At 32.8% G+C, this 20,729-nt stretch overlaps 1 protein-coding gene across 24 annotated transcripts in view; it reads left to right on the plus strand.

The window, feature by feature from the left end:
- The window catches only part of ROBO2 (roundabout guidance receptor 2), a 1,642,423-nt gene that overhangs the window by 1,556,629 nt on the left and 65,065 nt on the right, over positions 1–20,729 (plus strand). For all 24 annotated transcript variants that reach the window (XM_069475019.1, XM_069475028.1, XM_069475029.1 and 21 more), the window contains 3 exons: positions 4,576–4,807; positions 7,540–7,664; positions 10,358–10,529. In XM_069475019.1, coding sequence (XP_069331120.1) covers positions 4,576–4,807; positions 7,540–7,664; positions 10,358–10,529 — 529 coding nt within the window. The remainder of the gene's footprint in view (positions 1–4,575; positions 4,808–7,539; positions 7,665–10,357; positions 10,530–20,729) is intronic.

The raw sequence follows: 20,729 nt of genomic DNA on the forward strand, positions 1-20,729 counted from the left end.
CTTGTTGCCAAAGAAATTGTAACTATTTTATTTTCATGTAATATTTTTAACTTGCTAAATGTGTGTGTTATTTAAATAATTACATTGTTAGCATATAAGTTACAGATATGTTGGGGCTTGAGGGAAGAAATATATTCCCCAGCCCATGTATATAAATTTGGGGCCAGCCGAGGTAGTTTATCAAGGGTCTGCAAGGTAGTTTATCAAGGGTCCACAGGATTAATTACCAAAGGCATGACATTCATATGTCCACCCACTGCCCCCATCCCAGTGTAAACCTGAAGCTACAATAGTCAGCAACAACTGCTTTCTATAAATGATTTCTCTTATAATGAGGGCAGGCAAAAATGTTAAAAAAAAAAAATACCTGCTGTTTCGTAACGGAAAATAGCAGTAAGTCACTTACTGAAAAATAATGATTCTAGTGTTATTTTTTGCTTTTTTTTTTTGTTTTTTGTTTTTTGTCCACAGACTGGAATAATTACATACTCTTTTCCCCTAAGCATCACTGCACTGGAGTTGGAAAGAGTGTTTTGATGAACTAGAATTTCAGAACTCTGTTAAAACCAGATCAGTTACTTAGTAGCTAAGCCCACCAAAGAAAATTCACTTAGAATTTTCAGTTTATGTGGAGTTTTTGTTTGGTTTGGTTTTGCTTCTTTTCATAAATTGGAAAAATAGATATTGAGTATCTCAATGAGACAGTTTAGTGAAAATGCTAATCTGAGGGCCACATCTGGGCCCTTTTATTTATCCTGTTCCTTCCTTAAGAAGGATGCTTCATCATTGTGCATCTCTGAAGCTTGCAAAATGCTTTCACTTATAGGTGTCATTTGAATCTTTCAGTGCCCTTGAGATATGGATACTGTGTGAACAACTTAACTAAACGGAGACTCAGAAGGTTTAAGAGGCTGAGTTCTAATTCACATTGAGAACTATGACTGGAAGCCTGAAGTTACCATCATCATTTCACTTTTTCCTTAAGACAAATCTTTTTATCCATGCTTCAGAAAATACTAATTTTTAAAATTATATAAAACCGTGGATTTGAGGCCAGACTCTGACTGTAATCAACTTTAAAAGAAAATTCTCCTTCCTATAATCAGAACGTTAATAAAACCAGTAACAAGCATATGACTTAACTTGAAAATGACCACCTGTCAAAATGAGCTCTAAAAGTTAGTGGTTGTAGAACACATATCCAATAAAAATCCCACCTATTTTTTTTAAAGTAATGTTCAACATTTTTATTTTTGCTTCCACCTGTAACAACAAATTTCCTCCTGAAAAAAAAAATTCACTTCAACAGTACAAAATCAAGTTAAACTATTTAGCTGTTAAGTAGGCCCTGGGTATACACTGGCTAAAGACAGTGCACACTGAAGTGTGCAAGGCAATGTTGTGTAGTAAACATTAGGTTCATAAAGTCCCTAAAACACTTAATTAATGAAAACCAAACATGGATAAAACCAATTTACCCTGATTTACAGACTCCCTTCATCTGGAAACAGCTGCTTAATGTTCTTCTTAAAAACACAGCTTGCTTCTTTCAGTATTAACAAGCTATTATTGTGAGTTATGTCTTTCTTTCAGTATATAAATTCACTTAAAGCAAATGCAGAGAAGTTTATAAAATGCAAGCTTAATGTTGTTTTAACATACACTGCAAGGAATTTTTTGAACATTGACAGTTTTGATGAAAGGCATCTCTCTTTGGCTCTCACAAATTTAACTTTTTGGTTCTTAGAAAAATGTGTCACTTGGCACAAACACTAATTGGTAGCATGGATGAGGAATCAATTATGAGCTTCATGTCAGACCTGGGCTCACTTTTTCTTGATACACCCTCATACAAGTGTAGCGCTAACTCCAGAAAAACTGAGTGGGTTAGAAAGCTGTCAGGTGAGGGAAAGAATTCATGCTTGTTGAGATTTATCTGGGAAATTGGAGTTAGCTATACATAGAAACACACACACTGACTTATACCTACCAACTTCATGGAGTTCTCAAGCTTGGACATTCTAAACATAGATAAATTTCTTCTGTTTCACTATATTTTGATTGAAGTTCTGCATTTTTAACTTTTCTAAGCCAATATTTTTAGCTAATATTCATTGATTTGCTGCCTTCACTTAAAAATAAATACATGAAACAATGCTGTAACTAAAGAAGAAATGTTAGATGTTAATACATGAAAGAATACCCTTTGCTTATAACATGCTGACAACTGGATAAAGAGATTTTTCAAAAGCTGAAATAACCATCTCCATTATACTCTTTTATATTTCTGCTTTTTCTACAACCTTCCTGAAATGAGGCTATTCCTTTTCTTTACCATTAATCTTTACACTTTATTTGATAGTGAAATATGTTAAATTTAAGGCTCCTTAGAATATGGCTATTAAGCTATGATATGGAATATTAGTTGGAGAAGGTGCTATGATGTTATGTTTACATCAAGCATTTCTAGAAGCATAACAAGGCATTAAAAATGTTTAACTGAAAAAAATTTAAAAGCCACAAGCTCTTTTTTCCCCTGAAAATGAAACAACTGTAATGCTCTAGTAAAGATTGTTTAATAAATGTATAAAGATAAGAACATGTTTTATTTTTAACTTGCATTTATATGCATTCAATTTGTATGTAATTATCATAAGAATGGAAAAAAACATTGTTCAAAAGTTCCATGTGATATGAGTTTTCAGATTCAAAAGTCTCAGATTGTTATTAAAACAGCCATTTACTGGCCCTGTAGACTGAGAGCCAGGGAACAGTGCTCCTCCAAGGACTCTACAGAAATAAAAGGGAAGCGATGCCAAGCAGGCAAAAATAAGAGATGTCCACCAGCCACATCCCATGAATCCTCAAGGATCAATAATGCAGCACTTCTCAGATTGATCTTGTTGCCTCTAATAGTAGCCAGTTTTTACTAAATTGCCCATTTATCACCACATCCTGATTTGATTAGCCAATTTTCAAGTATCTCCTCTAGGGTAAACTTCTAGCATCTCTATGTGTGTCATGGGTGTTACTAAAATTATTAAAAAAAGTTGTTTACCTACTATACCTTAAAAAAGTCCCAAAACAACAGATGCTGGCATGTATGCAGAGAGATAGGAACACTCATACACTGCTGGTAGTATTGCAAACTAGTGCAACCTCTATGGAATGTAGTGTGGAGATACCTCAAAGAACTAAATGTAGAGCTACCATTTCATCCAGCAATCCCAATTCTGGGTATTTACTCAAGGGAAAAAAAGACATTCTATAAAAAAAAAGGCATCTGTACTCTAATGTTTATGGCAGTACAATTCATAATTGCAAAGATGCAGAAACAACCCAAGTGCCCATCAATAATACATGAGCGGATTCATAAAATTTGGTATATGTATACCATGGAGTTTTACTCAGCCATAAAAAAATAAGGAACTAATACCTCTTGTGTTGTCCTGGATGGATCTGGAGCCCATTCTTCCAAGGGAAGTATCACAAGAATGGAAAAACAAACATCACATGTAGTCACCATTAAATCGTTATTAATTGATCAACACTTATGTGCACATATGGAAGAAACATTCATCAGGGATCAGGTAGATGGGAAGGGGAGGAGAGATGGATAAACTCACATCTAACTGGTGTGATGCATGCTGTCTGGGGGATGGGCATGCTTTAAGCTCTGATTCCAATGGTGCAAAGGCAATTTATGTGACCAAAGTTTGAACCCCCATAATATCTGGAAATTAAAAAAAAGATAAGTAAAGAGATTAAGAAAGTTGTTAATAGGTGTCAAGACTGGGACAATAGAAGAAGTCAGAAGTTGGTAAATTAATAAAAGTTTTTTATTTAGTATTAGGTAATGGGTGTAAGCTTCCATATGCATTTAAAACAGATGTTCTCTCTAGCTCCAATCTCTCTCCTATGCTTTCTCCAACCACAGGGATTTTATGCATGCTAACCCACACTTCTTCCCCTGGGTAAATTGTACTATTCTTGCAGATCTTAACATTTGTGACTTCTTCAGGGAAGCTTTGTCTTCCCCTTCCTAACTCATTCATGTTTCTTTCACAGTAGGCTTTCTTAGCTCCTGGTACACCTCATTTGTAACATTTGTTTATGCTTATTTATTATGATTATAACTTGACTGTGGTCGAGTGATTATTAGATAACATCCACCATCTACCTGGACTCTTAGCACCATGAAGTCAGGGACTGACTTACCTTCATTGTCTATTTTATCCCAAGAGTTTAGGATGGTTCTTGGCACCTATGAGTAGGAACCAAAAACATATATTTTGAGTGAGTGAAGGATTAGTGAATGGACAAGGGATGAGAATGGGAATCTAGGACACATGGCACAGCTGCATAAATGGGAATTGTTGAATGCAGGAAACAATCTTAGGAGCAATGTGAACCTGAACTTGGAAGAAGCTGTTAGTAGCAGAGAAATGAATAGAAAGTGATGGCATCACTCAGGTGATAGTTATGAGAGAAATAGAGATGAGAGGAAAGAGGATGGATCCATTGTGATCTCTGCAGTCTTCCCTTTGGGTTTATATGCCCTTTGATGTTTTCCAGGTTGATCGCCAGCCGCAATTTATTCAAGGCTACCGAGTGATGTATCGTCAGACTTCAGGCCTGCAAGCTACATCTTCGTGGCAGAATTTAGATGCCAAAGTTCCCACTGAGCGAAGTGCTGTCTTAGTCAATCTGAAAAAGGGGGTGACTTACGAAATTAAAGTTCGACCATATTTTAATGAGTTCCAAGGAATGGATAGTGAATCTAAAACGGTTCGTACTACTGAAGAAGGTCAGTACTCAGATTTCTAACATAAACTAACTTTATATTATAATGAAACCAATTTATGTTACAGTTCTAGTTTATTATCTTTCTTAGAAAAGTAGAAAGAGATCATCTGAAAGTGTCATTTTCTCCTTTTATTGTGAAAATTTCATAAAATATGACTAAAAAAATGACACTGATATAATTTGAATTTTTCTCAAGTAAATATTTGCACCAAATCTTATGTTTTTCAGTTCCCTTAAATTTGATTACAAGATATTCCCATATTTTTATGTGGAGTTAGCTCATTTTGCTTCATTAAAAGACAGAGTACTGGCAATTCAAGAACACAGGATGTTCATTGTGACTATTTTTTTGGTATAGTAAAGTGTGACATTTTCTTTCATAAGCGTCTTTACCCTGTGGGCACTGCCAGCCTCGCTCATAATTTCTAACTGGGAAGGCTGCTCGCATGTTGCCAATAGCTTTCTTCTTAGTGAAGACCCCCAACCCCCAACCCCTCCCTCAGCTTTGGAACATTTCTTACCTACAGATACTTTAAAATCTATGATAGATATGAGATTAATGTTGTTTTCAACCAATCCTCTTTCTGGTGTCTCCTTCACTAAACTAGAGGCTTTTAATAAATGTTGGCATCAGAGTAAATATGTGAGATGCCAAACAAAATCCCCTCATTCTGCTTTTGTACCAATTTTACATGTACAGCTCCTGTAAAGAACCTTTTTCTAAACATGTTTCACACAAAATAAAAGCAGCCTTAAGAAAATGTATATAGGTTGCACACACTAACATACAGATGTTCATGTCTGACCAAAGAACTTTTAAGTTATACATTCCTTGTAATACACAACACAGCCAAAATACTACTTTCCCATTGTTTTGCAATGTGTTACACTGGCATGGGCAGAAGTGCATATTTTTAAAGACATCATTAATCTTCTTTTAGGATCTATAAAGAAAAATTATTACAAATCAATAATAGTATTTTTATCCACTGTTAAATTTTCCTCTATACGGCAAATTGGTAGTATTAATGAATGGGGTGGGTGACTTTAATACAGAGTGCTACATTTGAAGCCGACTTTCAAAAATCAATTTCACTGCAAGTAGATGGATCTGGATTAGACATTTGTTACCATTTGGTATACATTCATCTCCAATTTTTGTGGTCTTGTGAAGTTAACAAATGGAACTCAGCTGAGCTGTGTCTGGAAATGATGAGCAGCAATTTGGGTTCTTTCACACCTGTAGAAAGAAGCTGAGCCCTGGAATCATTGGCCTGTCGGAAAGCAGGCACGATATTCCCACCAAACCAGCAGCAAGGGGAATGAGAAACCAGTTTCAAAAGTGTTATTTTTCAATGCAGTCTACTTAATAACTACAAGGCTTGTAGACAAGTGGTTGGATTTATGTCATTGTGCCATATTTTGGAGCAATGTTGTCACATAGAAGAATAGTAAAAAGTAGTACTATGGTAGCGTATATCTGTGTATGTTCTATATCTCGATGCAAATATGGCCATACATCAGTGAAATATGTCATGACAAACTTACCAAATGTGAGAGATCTATCGACAAGCTTTTAAAATATTTTAGGATCTTTAGGATCTTTTCAAAGAACTAAACTGTGTTGAGCTATGAAAGCATTGATGATTTATATAAAAAGCCTTCAATAACACAAAATTCTTTGATTTTTTTTTTAACTATCAAGAAGGATTTTCCATAGTACTCTGATTTTGCTTTTTCTACCTTTGGTTTTAATTCAAACACTCACTGAACATAGATAGGTTTTTCTCTAAAAAATTAGAATTTCTGAGCGCTCAGATGCACTGGCTGGGAGATACTGCAGTCTAAAATCAGGAATTGCTTTTCATTCATCTTTTCTCAGTATGGTTGTAATTAGTTACAGGAGAAAACAATAAAGAAGAACAATTTACTGTAGGAAATCAAAATCTGCCCATTTCACATTTGACTCAACATAAACTGGTTTCATTTTTATCATCAGAGACCCTTGCCCATCCACATAAAATAAGTTTTAAATCTTAAAGTGTGGGTCAATTTATAGCAGTCAATTATTTTTCTCAGTATTAAAAGAAAAGGTTTTTTTTTTTTTTCAGTGCTGGCAAAATTTATACCTGTTTCTGTTTTTATTTAGTAAACAAATTAAAACAGTACAAAAAAAGGATACCAATAATGCTACCATTCAAAAATAACACTTGATAAAGTTTTGGAATATATCCTCTTAGAGTAATTTTGGCTAGAAGCAGTTTTTATTTCCGGAAAGACAGCCTATTTGAGTTGAAAGAATCAATGTTCTAAAATCAGACATACCTGGATTCAAATTCTGACTTGCTGTTTGACTTCCATAGTCTCTTAACGGTAGCCTTGTTTCCTCATCTGTAAAACTGAGATAAGAGTTATTTCTACTTTCTGAGGCTATTGTGAGAATTAAATCTGACACTTAGCTCAGTGTCAGGCATATTGAAAACACTCATCAGAATATTAGCTGTTAAATTTATTATTGAGTGCATATTACTACAGCTGTTGCATTTGCTCTAAATCTATCCATTATATTTAAAGGATATTTTTCAAAAACTGTCACTGTTGAATACTGTATGCAGATTCAGAACTATTGGAAGCCAGAACTTCATGCACTTGTATTTATGTTCGTATTCTAGAAGCAGTACTAATGCACACCAAGACTTAAGCTTGCATTTATTCTAATTACTTCCTCTGCAGCCCCAAGTGCCCCTCCACAGTCTGTCACTGTGTTGACAGTTGGAAGCCACAATAGCACAAGTATTAGTGTTTCCTGGGATCCTCCTCCTCCTGATCACCAGAATGGAATTATCCAAGAATACAAGGTATGGGCTGGGTGAAGAAGGAAGGCTCTCATATAAGAGTTCTTGGAGAAATGTCAGTGTCATATGAGTGAGGCATAGCTCTAATGGTTCTCTTATTCAGTTTAAGTGTAAAATGATTATTTATATTTTTGTGTGACATGTAATGAAACAAATGCATAGGTTATTAGAACCTAATTTCAAGATCATAGGTCACACAAACTCAGGTGGACAATTGAACTACATGGGTGGAGTGGTTTTCTATATTGTGTAATTCTAGAACTTCAGAAGTTTAAAATGAAGGGAAACAGGGTAGATAGTGAAGTCCTCATCCCAGAAACTTTCTTTAATTTTGTTATTGGAATTCTGTGTAAGAGGTTTTAGGGCAACTGTTTTTACTTTATTTTATTTTATTTTATTTTTGAGACAGAGTCTCGCTTTGTTGCCCGGGCTAGAGTGAGTGCCGTGGCGTCAGCCTAGCTCACAGCAATCTCAAACTCCTGGGCTCAAGCGATCCTCCTGCCTCAGCCTCCCTAGTAGCTGGGACTACAGGCATGCACCACCATGCCCGGCTAATTTTTTCTATATATATTTTAGTTGGCCAGATAATTTCTTTTCTATTTTTAGTAGAGACGGGGTCTCGCTCTTGCTCAGGCTGGTCTCGAACTCCTGACCTCGAGCGATCCACCCGCCTCGGCCTCCCAGAGTGCTAGGATTACAGGCGTGAGCCACCGTGCCCGGCCGGGGGCAACTGTTTTTAAACTGTGTTCTAAGAACAGAAAAGATCCTTTAGGTGTATAGACAAGTGGGGTAGGTTGGGGTAGGGTGGGACTAGGAGATGAGCAGCACTAACTCTCGCATTAAATGTTACTTTTATCTTTTTATTGGGGTTTTGTAAAATATTTCACGTGGAGAAAAAACAGCCACTGAAATGATAAATGTTGAAAAAACTGACTTACAAAACATTGATTGGTCTCATTTTCCACTGGTGAATTTATTGCTATTTAGGAAAAGCAATGTTTCATCATTTGATGTTTAAGACACAGAATATGTCTAACTTTTCAAAATAAGATTCTGTTTAATTGTGATGTGATTAAACCACATGTGAGTGTAAAACCTCTCATTAAAACTTGAAAAATGAAAAACTATGATTTTTACAACTAATACATATTTTCAGCATTGTGTAAATAACATATTAGACAGATCTAATAATACAATAGGGAACTAGACACCCTACCTCACCTCAGAAATTCAGTATATGAAATTAAGATGAATAATTTTACTCAAAACATTGCAGATTGAATTTTATTTCTAAGAAAAAGTGTTATTTTTAAAATAGAATTTTAAATTACAGGTCAACTTGCTGTACCAAATGAACTAAATGCATAAGCATTTATTTTAAAATTATTTCCATTGAATTATAAAGAAACATGGTTAATGAATGAAAGAATAAATGTTTTAACAATTACATAATTATATAGAAATCTAACATTTTGCAAGTGTTAGGACATAGTTTTAACAGTAAAGAATTATCCACTATGGTGTGTGTGTTTTATTGAGGATAGGAATTTACTTTTGTATCATTAGGGACTAAATATCCTGAACTCCTATTTAGTTAAATATCAATATAATTTCTTACAACATGACACCTTTTTTTTTAATTGTAGAATTTCTTACTCATCGGAGACCCATATTTTGATATCACAGTGTATATTTAGGTAACAGCTAAATATCCCTCCATTAGGAACACAGATGTCACGTGTAAATAAAAGAAACATAAATTACAGGAATTATTTTGCTGAAAAAATTTCAGGAAGCTTATCTGTTTCAGAAATAAGCTATATGTTTTTCTACACACATGTCTACATGTAGATTTTGAAATATTATATAGTATGAATACAGATATGCCTACACAATGGAATTCTTTTTATAACACATTTTGTAGTAACAGATTTTCATATCCCAGAGGAAAATATACCCTAAAATTCAATTCCTACTTGAAGTAAAAGCCCAGCTTCCTTAGCATCTGTCCAAAGACTTTCCACCACTTTGTTTTCATGTATGTATACATGTGTGTGTAGATATGTTTTGATCAATATTAAGATATATTACTGTCAATGTAAATATTGGCTTTAATTTCATTTTAGTCAATACCTATAACTTAGGTCAATTAATCCTGTTAACTACTTCTATGTAAGTTAATATTTTCTTAAATGAAATATAAATTACTTAGATGTGCACCTGTATACTCTAGATATTCTATTTCATAATCACCATATTTTTAATAGATTATATGCATAATAAATTTTGTTAAATAAATGGAGCAAAAGAAATTATGTGTTTTAATCCATGCCAAAATGCTATTTGCAACCAATGCTCACATTCCAGAGGTGTTAAAAAAATAATTTTGCCTTATAAATTTCTCATTATGAGCATTTAATGCTGAAATTAAGATGTAAATGAACATGGCATAGTTTTAGCTTCCCTTATTTTTCTTTCTTTAATGCAGGTGCACATGTGTGTGTGCACACACACATAAATTTATATGTACATAAACTGCAGAAGTTGGACTTTAGGAAATGTCATTTACAAACACTTCTATAAGTCTAGAAAATAGAGTGGTCATTGTTAAAAAATATGTAATCAATTATAATAGTCTAGTTACTGGAAATAATAATTTCTCTTATCCTTTTGTTATTCATTTTCCACTTCTCTAGATCTGGTGTCTGGGAAATGAAACACGATTCCATATCAACAAAACTGTAGATGCAGCCATTCGGTCTGTAATAATTGGTGGATTATTCCCAGGTATTCAATACCGGGTAGAGGTTGCAGCTAGTACCAGTGCAGGGGTTGGAGTAAAAAGTGAGCCACAACCAATAATAATTGGTGAGTATCAATCTATGTGATCTCTGCTTTAGAATCAGTCAACTGACAACAAGGTAGATTATGATTTTGAATCTACATCCTAATAGTTAATCTGCACTTAATGAGTAATAGGGTGCACACATAATATGGGCAAAGGGGTCAACTGACTACGTTTTCTCACAAAAATGTTTGGCGCAATTGCCCATGCTCTTAAGAGTCCCACAATCTTTTTAAAATTACAATCTCTAAGAGTTTAAATGCTGAAAGATGGTTTGAAACTTATTCTTAATCAATGGTTTCATTAGCAATTTTGGTGCCATTGAAATATAGGAGAAAATGAGACAGTTATTGAAGGGAGTACATCGTGTTTCAAATCTATATGCTTCCTCTTCACCAGAAAAAATGTCAAAAATTAATCAGAAACAGACCAAAATAATTTTTGTGATAGAAATATACAACCCCAAAGAAGAAAGGCATATTAAATCTACTATCATCATTGCATAAAATCGTTCCCTCTCATCACAGATTATGTTTGCCTGTTTTTGAAATGTATGTAAATGGAATCATGTAGAATATAATATTTTGTGTCTGGTGTTTTTCACTAAGCATAATGTTTTTGAGATTCATCCATGTATATATTGTGTAGTTCATATGTTTCATTGCTGAGCAGTATTCAATTGTATGAATATGCCATATTTTGTTTATCCACCTTTCTCTTAAGAGAATGAAGATCATTGTGCAAGTCTTTTTGAGGACATATGTTTTTATTTCTTTTGGAGAAATCCTTAGGAGTGAAATTTCTGAGTAAAGTGTTATATAGTTTGACTTTGTAAGAAACTACTATATGATATTCATATTGTATAATTTTATACTCCCACCAGCAAAGAAAATGACTTCCAGGTTTTCTACATCGTCACCTACATCTGATGTTGCCAGTCTTTACAAGTTTAGCCATTCTAGTGGGTGTAAAATAGTATTTCATTGTGATTTTAACTTGAATTTGCATTCATGACTAATGATGTTGAGCAACTTTGCATGTGCTTACTGGCTATTCACGTACTTTCTTTTGTGAATTGTCCATATATTTACCTTTTTAAAATTAGGTTGTCTCTTGTTACTGATTAGTAGGAGTTTTTTATACATTCTGGATACAAGTTCTTTGCCTTATATATATATTGAAAATATTTTCTCCTAGTCCTTGGCTTTCCTATTCATTTTCTTAATGCCATTTAATAAATATAAGTTTTAAATTTTAATGAGGTACAATTCATAAAGTGTTTCTCTCATACTTAATGTTTTTTAAGAAATTGTGGCCTACCTCTAGGTAGTGAGAATTTTTTTAATATATACATTTTCTTCTAGAAGCTTTACAATTTTAGCTTTTATGCTTAAGTCTATAATTCATCTTAAGGTAATTGCATCTGGTTCAAGGATCGAGGCTTATTTATTTTCATACACATATCAAATTCTGTAGGCACCATTTACTGAAAAGACTTTGCTTTCCCTAGTTAACCATATACACATTGATCAATTTCTAGATTCCCTATGATGTTCCGTTTGTATGTATTTCTAACAGTATGCCAAACCACACTGTCTTGATTACTGCAGCTTATAGTAAGTCTTGAAATCAAGTAATGTGAATATGCCATCATCTTCTGCAAAATTGTTTTGGCTAAAATAGGCCTTTTGCTTTTCCATAAGCCTTTCAAATCAGCTTGTCAATTTCTACAAAAAACATGTTGTAACTGTGATTGAAAATGCAGTGAATATATTCATCAAATTGGGTAGAGTATAGATTTTAATAATGAGTCTTTCCAAAAACACAGACTAACCTCTCCATTATTTAGGTCTTCTATACTCTTTCACAATATTTTGTAGTTTTCAGTGTATGGTTTTACAAATACTTTGTTAAAATATTTCTTGAGTGTTTGATGTTTTTTACACTATTATAAATGGATTTAAAAAATTCCTTTTCCAATTGTTTTATATTATGTATAAATTTAATTTTTGATGTAGATTTTGTTTCTTATGACCTTACTAACCTCACTTATTCACTTTAATAGTTGTGAAATATGTTTTCTGAGTGTGTTCAAATAGTCATGTTTTCTTTCTCCTTGTTTGTATTAATATTATGAATTCTATTGAATGGTTTTCCAAGGGAAATAAACCTTGTGCTTCTGGAATAAATCACACTTGGCCATGATATGTTATCTTTTTTGTAGATGTTGCTGGATCTGATTTACTAATATTTGGTAAGGAATTTTGCATATCTGTTCATTAAGGATAGTGATTAGCAATTTTCTTTTCTCCTAATGTCTTTTTCCAATGTTGGAATTAAGGTGGATTGCTTTATAAAGTGGTTTGGGAAATATTCCTTCCTCCTCTATATTCTGTAAAAGTTTTTGTAGGACTGGTATTATCTTTTCCTTAAATATTTTCTAGAATTCAGTGACGATATCTATGCTTAGAATTTTCTTTGTGGATTTTTAAAAAAATTTTATGAATTTAGGTCTAGTCAGAATTTTCAGTTCTTCTTGTGTTTGTTATGGTTAAGTGGATATTTTTTGTTTTCTACCCACCAATGAATTTGTCTCATCTTTCTAAGTTATTAAATTTATTAGCATGTGATTGTTTATAATATTCCCTCATTAATATTGTAATGTCTGCAGGATGAAATGTCATCTTTTTTATTCTCAAATTCTGGAAATTTATGTGCACTCTCATCTCTTTTTTTCCTATCCCCCTGTTTCTCTTGCTACTTCTCTTTCTCCTACTTTAATCAGTCTTGATAAGGATTTATCAATTTTATTAATCTTTTCAAATTATAAACTTAGGACTTTGTTCATTTTCCTTGTTTTCTAACTAATCCATTTCTCCTGTTTCTTATTCTACTTACTTTGATTTGGTTCTTTAGATGGAAACTTCAATCAACGATTTCTGACCTTTTCTTATTTTCTGACATGAATATTCTAAAGTTGTAAATTTCCCTCTAGGCACTTAACCACATCTTACAAATTTAATTTGTTATGTTTCCATTTATCATGGAATAGAAAATATATTCTACTTTCTTTAAGAATTTCTTTTTTTTTTTGTTTGTTTGTTTTTCACAGAGATTATTTAGGATTGTATTTAATTTCCAAGTGTTTGGGTATTTTTCTAGATACATTTTGTTACTGATTTCTAATTTAATTCCACTGAAGTAAGAGAATGTACTTTGTGTGAATTTAGTCTTCTAAAAATGGAGACTTATTTTCTGGCCCAGCTGCATCTAGTCTTTGTTAATGTATCTTGTGCACTTGAAAAATATGTGCATTTTTCTGTTTTGAGGTGGAACGTTATATAATATTGGGTCAAATTAGTTGGTAGTATTATTCAGGTCCTTACTGTTTTTCTATTGTTCTTTCCAATGCTACAAAGAAAGTTTGGAAATCTATTATAATTATCGATTTGCATATTTTTTTCTTTCTCTATATAAGTTTTTGTTTCACATATTTGCTGCTCTGTTTTAAGTGAATGTTTTAAGATTATTACCTTTTCTTAGTAAACTTACCCTTTATCATTATGAAATGACTCTCTTTATTCCCTAGTAAGATTCTTTGTCCTGAAATTTACTTTTCTGATATCAGTATAGCCATACCATTTTATAAGTATATTTACATGCTTTGTCATTTTTCCATTCTTTTATTTTAACCCCTGTTTCTCTGTATTTAATATGTATTTCTATGATTTAAGTAGCATAGTTTTAGGTCTTGGTTTTTTATCCAATCTGACAATCTTTGCCTTTAACTGCAGTGTTATTAATTGGTGTGTTTAGGCTTAGAATTACTATCTTGCTATTTGTTTTCTAACTGACTTTGTCCCTATTTTCCTAACTTCCTGCCATCTTTTGGATGAAATGAGAAACTTTTAGTATTATATGTCAGTTCAATTATGAATTATTAGGTATACCTCTTTTTTTGTAAGAGTTATTTTAGGATTTGACTACAATATAAGGATCTTAGAACAGTATAATTTCATTTTCTTTCTTCTTATCCTTTTTTTTTTTTTGCTATTGTTATACCTTTTACTTCTATCTATGTAATAAATACCAATATACAAATTATAGCATAAGAATTGTTTTAAATCAATTATCTTTCAACTAAGTTAAAAATAAGAAAAAATATTTTGTGCTACTCATATTTATCTGATATTCTGCTCCATAAATTCAATCCCTCAGCCTCCCCAATTGCTTCAATCTCTTCAACCCAGGAATGCTGTTCAGCAATGTTTGAGTTACATTTCACTGCATCACATTTTTGAAATTGTATCCAGGTAGAAAGCTGTGAAAATAGTAAGGTTCTCCTGTTAATTTCCTTTATCTTAAGGATTGTAATCCTACCCTTTATTTCACATATTTTCCCTAGTCTTCCACTTGTTTTTGATGGGAGTACATATCCTATACCTGTTATTTCTTTAAGGACAGAAGTGGAAGCATCCAGGGAATTTTTCACTTTTATGTTCTACATTTTCCATTTCCTTTCTTTTACATTCTTCATTTCCCTCCAATATTTTCCATATGAACATTCATTAGGACTACATTAAGTCCAATAACATATTGTAATAGCCGCTTTATAAAGTTCTTTTCTCCTAATTTCAAGATCTATGTTATCTCTTAGTCTATACCTATTGGTTATTTTCTCTGTTGACTTTGGGTCATATTTTTCTGGTTTGTTGTTGTTTGTTTGTTTTTACATATCTAGTAATTTTTTACTATATAATGTACATTGCAAATGACATAGTATACCATTTTGTGATCTTCTTAATAGTGTTTATATTCTAGCAGCCAATTACATTACTGTCTGATCACCTTAACTTGTAGTGTCTTGGTTGTTACATTTTGTTAGTGTGGAAATTTCTAGGGCAAAACCTTAGTATGACATTTACTTCTATGGCCTGGCCCTCTCCTTGACTTTCAGTGAAAAGCTTAATGTGTTTATCTGGTCCCCCTAACTTGATAAAATCCAAACTTTAAGCATAATTGTTGCAGTAGACATGAACTGAAACATCTGTCTAGCTTTTGAGCCCTCTAGCTTTTGCTTTTCACCAGATCCTTGTAACTTTCTTTTTGTATGCACCACTGAAGGTTCACCCGAGGATTTAAGGAGAGATTATACACAGATTTAGACACATCACTCTTCACTGGCTCCCCTTTTCACATGTTTTCCCCTTCAATTATTAGTCACTTTGGCAGCCTTGAACTCCATCCTGTGACACCTCACACCAATAAAATTGAGATTTTCAGTTTAGTTACTAACTCTCTTGTATTACATGGATTGAGAAGATCTCTAGGGGAAAAAGAAGACTCATAGCTGCAGATTTCCTCTGGTAGAACTCCCTTCACTCAAGAAACAAATACCTTTCAATCTTCCCTGCTTGTATTTGTGTGGCAATGCCTTTAATTTAAAGAAAAAATGCTAAAAAATATTCTTCTAAGAGTTTACACATTTTGAAAATGTTTTTCCAGTTTTTGATACAAGCCATTTTCTGAAATGATGTATATAGAATATGCTGCCAGTTTCTGGATAATTATTTCTATAATATCACACAGCATTTATTGCATATGGACATATTTAACATTCAGTCATAATGTTAAAGTTTTTTTAGATTCTCCAAGTTTTCTTTCTTATATATTTTAAAAGCATTGAAGAGAAAAACTTAAAGTATTAATTTTTCTGTAAATTGCCTTCTCTTTCTTAATTAGTCATTCAGACTGAATTAATTCCTTAACCTGAGGGAAACCTACAATCCTGCCCTTCTGAGATTTTCTAAAATAAATTGGAATAAGAAAGAAATTCAGGTACACCCAAAAGGATTCAGCTGAGATACATATGTATATCTATATATAAGTATATAGATATAAATATAGAAATAAATATTATAGATATAAATATATATAGACATAGACATATGAACATTTCACTTATAGTATTTAGATATAAGCCATTAACATTTCATTCAAAAATTATATATGAAACATATTTAAAAGGTATAGTTTTTATGAGCACCCTTAGATAAGCAAACAAACTTTGTTTTTTACTGTCTCTCTAGCATATATATGGAATGGATTGACTGAATATAATTACTCTAACTGAAAGACAAGTAAGGTTGCCAAATAACTATGTTTTCCTTTTGTATTTTCTGTTTCTATCATCCTTGGTAATAAATACATTTTTTAGGCAATGGAATGCTTTCTTTTTTTCTTTCTTTTCCTAGTGACTGTCTGTTTGCTTCATAATATTTGGGAGATTTATGGTACTTATAGGGAAGTAAAAAATTGCATGCATATGATATAACCAAGGTCATGCTGTGAGAATCACAGTTATGCACTGAACAATTGTACAGTAACTTAAAATAATAAAGAAAGTTAATTTAAATTATTTTAAATCAAATAGAAAGCTTTACTTAACTCTCCTATCATTTTAAAAAGACTGAGTCTTCAAATGGATAACAAGTACCCTTTATTATTTAGTGTATCATACAAGTATTTTTTCAAATATTCCTATGAAATAAAAATAATCTAATAAATAACATTCCCATCTCTTAGTCAAATAGAATATGGTCTACGCAAGGTGTAATCATAAAAAATAGAGTTGTAGCAATTGAAGTGAGCTCCCACACACACATACACAGTAAGCACAGTTCAACACAGAAAGGCTATTTGTTCTAGAGAGATTTATTTCTTTTTAATATCTACTGTTGTACTGAGAAGCTTTCTAATTGTTTCTTTAATTACCCCTGAATATCTACCTTAACATCTTTTCTGATAAGCTTATCTACACAACTGTTGAAAAGTGATTTAATGATGGCTAATCTCCTTTTCTGTTTCAATTTATGCTTTCCCTATTGTCTATTCAGTACTGGAAACAGCACTTGAAGTGACTCAAGCTCTACCTCATTCCCCTTTGCTTTAATTAAATCATGTATTGACATTTGATGCAATTTATGGTTGATAATTTTAGAATTGTTTTGTGCCAGACCATGTATTGTTTCATCTATTCCGTCTCAGTTTAGTCTTTGTTCCAGAAAGTTCCATTAATTAAAATATTTTAAAAATGTAACATACAGCCTAACACAGGCATAAAATTGGTGATGTTCTTTCCTCTGCAGTTTCCTATGGTAAGATGACTTTTACATCAAAGTATTTGTAATTCTGTATCATTGCACTTATAGGCACAATAATGCAACCAGATATGCTTGCTTATATAGGCATCAAGCAGTACGTCATATAACAAATTTACATTGACTTAAATTTTTTACTTATCTTGCTTAACAATATAGCTATCACTTCTATAATCATTTGGCTTTTTTACACTTACAGTACATAGTTGGTAATAATATGTGGAACAGCTGCAAACTTTCACAGTAATAGGTACAATCGAATCTGATGTGTCTAATTAATTTTTAGTCTAACAAATTAGTTTTGTTCTTCATTACTCTCCAATGGGAGGAAGACACTATATTTCATTATATTTTTTGTCTGCAAGAACAATGGAGCATTACAGGTCACACACATCCCTTGTCTATGCTCTAATTAGTCCCACTGACAACATTGTTTCAAAAATTCCAGTAGCATAAAAAAATCATAATACAACTTTGCTAACATAAATATTGGACCATACTAAATATGATATTTTATGGACCCTTTACAAAAATGAAGAACAATTTTTCTCTTTGTTCTATAAGATTTGTTTTCTTTCTAGTAATGCCTAATAGTTAAAAGGGAAGTAAAATTAAGAGGAAATCAAGCAGGGGGGAGGGGAAGGAAGGGATGGGCAAAAACCTACCTAACAGGTACGATGAACACTATGTGTTTGATGGGCACACTTTTAACCTTGATTCTAGCATTACAAAAGAGATCCATGTAACCAAAAACATTGTACCCCCATAATACTTTGAAATAAAAAAAAATTACCAGATAAGTATGTGTCTCATAATGAAAATATGAGCTATTTTAAATGCAGTTTTGACTGTGTTTACATGTATAATAATTAAGGGCAGACATATTGGGGAAAAGGAACCAGGTTTACTACCTAAGTGGGACACTGGTTTTTAAATCCAGACCTTTCAGAATGGAAGATAAGTATGTATAAGGAAATGCTAGCAGCTATAACAAACAAGCCTGTATTGTTATTGGATTAAAAAATTAAAAGTTTCTTTCTTATTGATAGCCCAATCTAATATGGGTCAGCAGAATGGGGAATGCATCCTATACAGTTATTCAGGGACCATGGATTCTTCTAAACAACAGCTCTACTATTTCTTAGGGGCTCAGCATCTTCTGACAGATCCCCTGGTTTTGGCCAACACGTGAGGAAAGGGAAAGAGTGTCAAATACTGTAGTGGAGTGTTAAGGGTCAAGCCTGGAGGGTAGTATGTATCACTTGTGCCTACTTACTATTGACTAATAGTCACTTTGTTGCACTCAACTGCAAAAAATGCTAGGTAATGTAGGCTAATTTTCTACCCTGGAAGAGAGGAGAAAGAGTGTGCTAAACAAGTTACCTGTAGTTTGCAGGATTCTCAGACCTAGATAATTTACGACTCATATCACTGAGGTTGACTGAGAAGCTCTTAAAATAGCCCTTACACCTGCATGGTTCATAATTTTGAGTAAAAAACTACCGTGTTCATATTAGGGTTTTTATATGCATCTCCCCATTCCTTCCAAAATATATGAAACAGATAGTACTATTGCCAACTAACTGAAACAGGAGCTCAAAATGATTAAGTGCCCTACATAAGCTTATTGCTTACTTAGCTAGTAGTGGCATAGTTGATTTTTAAATGCAGGACTTCAAAGACCATGCTATTTCTAATATATTACATTGCTATGATGAATAAGGCAATGAAAATCCCACACATTCCTCTGATGTGATATGCTGAAATGTGCCATCAATATTTTGCTTACAATTTACCTCTTAAAAGTCTTTGATTAGTCACAGCCTAGGCATGATATTGACATTAGAAATCACTTTATTCCCAATGTCTAAATTTTTTAATCTGCTAAATAAGTATGTAAATCTTTGCTCTGCAGTGATGTAATGATTCTGTGAGTTTAAAACCTATTTAAAATATGGATTGGGATTTTTAAAAAAATATCCCTGAGGTCTAAATTTTCAAAACATGACCACTTCTAGAACAATTTTAATCCAAATTTAAATGTATGTCTCAATTATGGAGACCTTAAAATTAATGTTAAAGTCATCTTTTTTATATTCAACTTTCATGTGGATTTTCAAATTAGTTTCAAATACTTTAAGGGAATATGTGAGTTTTATCTTGTCATGACATTTTAATTATGTATGTTAATCTCTATGAAAGGCTGTTTATGTAATTTTCATTGTTTTATTTAGTAGTTTTTAATTTTTTTTTATTTCAGCATATTATGGGGGTACAAATGTTTAGGTTACATATATTGCCTTTGCCCCACCCGAGTCAGAGCTTCAAGCATGTCTGTCCCCCAGACGGTGAGCACCGCACCCATTAGGTGTGAATATACCCATCCTCTCCTCCCCCCCCCTCACCTGCCTGACACCTGATGAATGTTATTACTATATATGCATTTAAGTGTTGATCAATTAATACCAATTTGATGGTGAGTACATGTGGTGCTTGTTTTTTCATTCTTGTGATACTTCACTTAGTAGAATGGGCTCCAGTTCTATCCAGGATAATATCTAGTTCTATCCAGAGGTGCTATATCACCACTGTTTTTGGTGGCTGGGTAGAACTCCATGATAATACATATACCACATTTTATTAATCATTTGACCCAGCAATCCCATTACTGGGCATCTACCCAAAGGAACAGAAGACATTCTATATATAGTAGTTTTAATGCCTTTCAGAAATTAAAGGATATTTGATCAAAATAAGATCTTGGGTAGAATATTAAGGACAATATTAAGTTGCATGTTCTTATGAATCATGAATATTTAAATATGGATAGTGCCTTAGCAGAAAGGCAACTTGTAAATATCCTGTGCTAGATGTTATAATTTCTTTTTTTAAAAAAATGAGAACTATATTAGAAAATACTTTACCTTACTCAAGAAAAGTTGCTATTATTTCAACTCTTAGTGCTTGTTTCAGTATTCGTTATAAGGTAATAAATCAAGAAGTGATTCTGAATCTGTCCACAGCAAACCAAAACACAAGAAAGTAACATCCTTAATCACATTT

The sequence above is a fragment of the Eulemur rufifrons genome, chromosome 7 (genome assembly GCF_041146395.1).
Source record: "Eulemur rufifrons isolate Redbay chromosome 7, OSU_ERuf_1, whole genome shotgun sequence".
Lineage (NCBI taxonomy): Eukaryota > Metazoa > Chordata > Mammalia > Primates > Lemuridae > Eulemur > Eulemur rufifrons.